The sequence below is a fragment of the Sinocyclocheilus grahami genome, unplaced genomic scaffold (assembly GCF_001515645.1).
Source record: "Sinocyclocheilus grahami isolate Dianchi unplaced genomic scaffold, SAMN03320097.WGS_v1.1 scaffold2820.1, whole genome shotgun sequence".
NCBI lineage: Eukaryota > Metazoa > Chordata > Actinopteri > Cypriniformes > Cyprinidae > Sinocyclocheilus > Sinocyclocheilus grahami.
In genome coordinates, this window is record NW_015507996.1 from 1,384 (window position 1) to 3,686 (window position 2,303).

General features: G+C 35.1%; 1 protein-coding gene across 1 annotated transcript in view; it reads right to left on the reverse strand.

The window, feature by feature from the left end:
- Positions 1–1,861: 1,861 nt before the first annotated feature.
- The window catches only part of LOC107575690 (cadherin-12-like), a gene marked incomplete at both ends in the record, with an annotated part of 17,197 nt that continues 16,755 nt past the window's right edge, over positions 1,862–2,303 (reverse strand). The window contains one exon of the mRNA XM_016262042.1: positions 1,862–2,049. Coding sequence (XP_016117528.1) covers positions 1,862–2,049 — 188 coding nt within the window. The remainder of the gene's footprint in view (positions 2,050–2,303) is intronic.

Genomic DNA, 2,303 nt, shown 5'->3' on the forward strand with positions numbered 1-2,303 from the left:
GGCTCAATTCAAATCCAAGAAAGTCACCTTGCATACTCTCCAGAATAGCTGAGCTGCCTAGTTTACCTTTGGGGGAGTTCTTAATGTCAGACACAATTACCCCAAAGAGCTCTTAACTGCGATGTTTGAGTGATGTTTTTATAATGTGGCCGCGCTTGAAAGAATGATGGGATCTCTGTCACTTTCAGCGTACGGTTGAGTCACGACACAGTGTAAAAGCACTGTGGCAACTTGGATAGACTCTCGAGGGAGGCCGATTTACCTGTATGCTAACTTAAACACAATGTCATTTCTCAGGTTTTTGTATTTAAAAGTCAAGCTTGTGTGTGTTTCTGTTCTGTAGTGTGAGTCTATGGCAGCATGTAGAACCGTACTTTTCGAAAACTTGTGAAAACTGGCTTAATTAATATGTTTACACATTTTTGCGTAATTTAATTGGAAATTTCATAAGAGATAATTACCTTGATTTGTGTTTGTTTTCTTCACAGATAACACGACTCATACAGTGTTTCATTTCAAGCACACTTAGACTGACACTTTTGATAGTTTTGTAACCAAGTACACTAACTATTGATTAAACTTAATTAACTGAGAGAAAATTGTGATTACTGTAAAAGTTGGTGTAAATAATATTCTCACTATAAATACTTAAATGATTTGATAATAATTTTTCTCTTTGTATTGATGATCAAAGTTGAACAAATCAGTGGGTTTATGTTGCATTTTCATATTGACAGTCTGTGTCTGCACCAAGGGTAAAGCAAAGTAGCAGTGGAAAAAATAAGCGTGACGTAATGCATTTTTAATGTGATGTTCATATAATAATAGATGAGGAAGGACTATGGCAACTGGGATACTTTGGCTTAGAGGGAGGCCATTTGTGAACTTACACAAATGTGTGTTTCTGTTCTGTAGTGTGAGTTGAAAACTTGTGAAAGCTGATTTAATTAATATTTTTACACATTGTTCCACACTTTGACAAAATTACAGCTTGATTGGAAATTTCACAAGAGATAATTACTTTGATTTTTCTTTTTCTTTACACATAAGACGACTCAAACAGCATTTCATCTCAAGCACATTTAGACTGACACTTTTGACATTTTTGTAACCAAGTACACTAACTATTGATTACAATTTTACATTTTCTTACCTTACATAATCAAATAGTTTGAATTGTGATCATTTTACTCTTATGATGCATTTATATATTTTAAGATTGAAAGTATGTCGGTAATCAGGGTAAATTAAAAGTAGACGTATGGCAAAAATAAGTGAAGGCATGATAAAATGTTGCATTTTTTATTTATAAAACTTCATTAACTGAGGGACAATTGTGATTCGAGTAAAAATGTATATGAATAATATTCTCCGCATGAATATTCAAATGTTTTTTGATCATTTTACTCTGTTTTGATGACTGAAATGTAACAATTAGTAGTTTTATGATGCATTTTCATATTTTAAGTCTGTCTGTGACAACATTAAAGCAAATATAGCAGTAGCAAAAATAAATCATGAAGGTATGAATGATAAAATGTTGCTTCTTTAATGATAAAACTTCATTAACTGAGGGAAAATTGCAATAAATACTCAAATGGTTTAGAATCACTTTGCTCTTTGTTTTGGTGATCAACGGTTTTAAAAAGCATCATAAAACTATTGATTGTTACATTTTCATCTGAAGTCCATATCTGCAAGTCTGCGACAAGGGTAAAGCAAAAGTAGTGGCAGAAATAAATGAAGGCTTGATAAATGTTGAATTTTTAAGTTCTAGTGTGACCATCATATAATAATAAAAATCAACTGCTGAGTATTTAACCTGTATATATTTGCTGTTAGTACATAAATGAGGCTTTACCTTTTTGAGCATGATGATTCCCTCCTGATTGTGCTCGTTGGTGGTGATATCAAACATGGCTCCTCCATCTCCAGGGACGATATTGTATTCCACCTCTGCGTTCTTTCCAATGTCCAGATCATGAGCTTTGATTCGGCCAACCGCTGACCCAACTGCTGATGACTCTGGTACACGCAGGTGGAAGATGCCTGTAGAATCAATGAGATTTTTGAAGTTACACCGTGTCGCGAGCGGCACTGCGTGACACGACACGACATGAAAAAATACTATAGAACCCATTATAATCAGTGATGCTGTCTACATTGGAGGCGGCACGGCGTGAACACGACAAATCCCCACCAGTCAACTGCTGCCTCGTTCTATCTATGACGTACTGACACAAAATCCAAATGATTTGCAACGGTCGCTTTATCGCGTCCAGTGTAGACAGACTTTAGCTGTT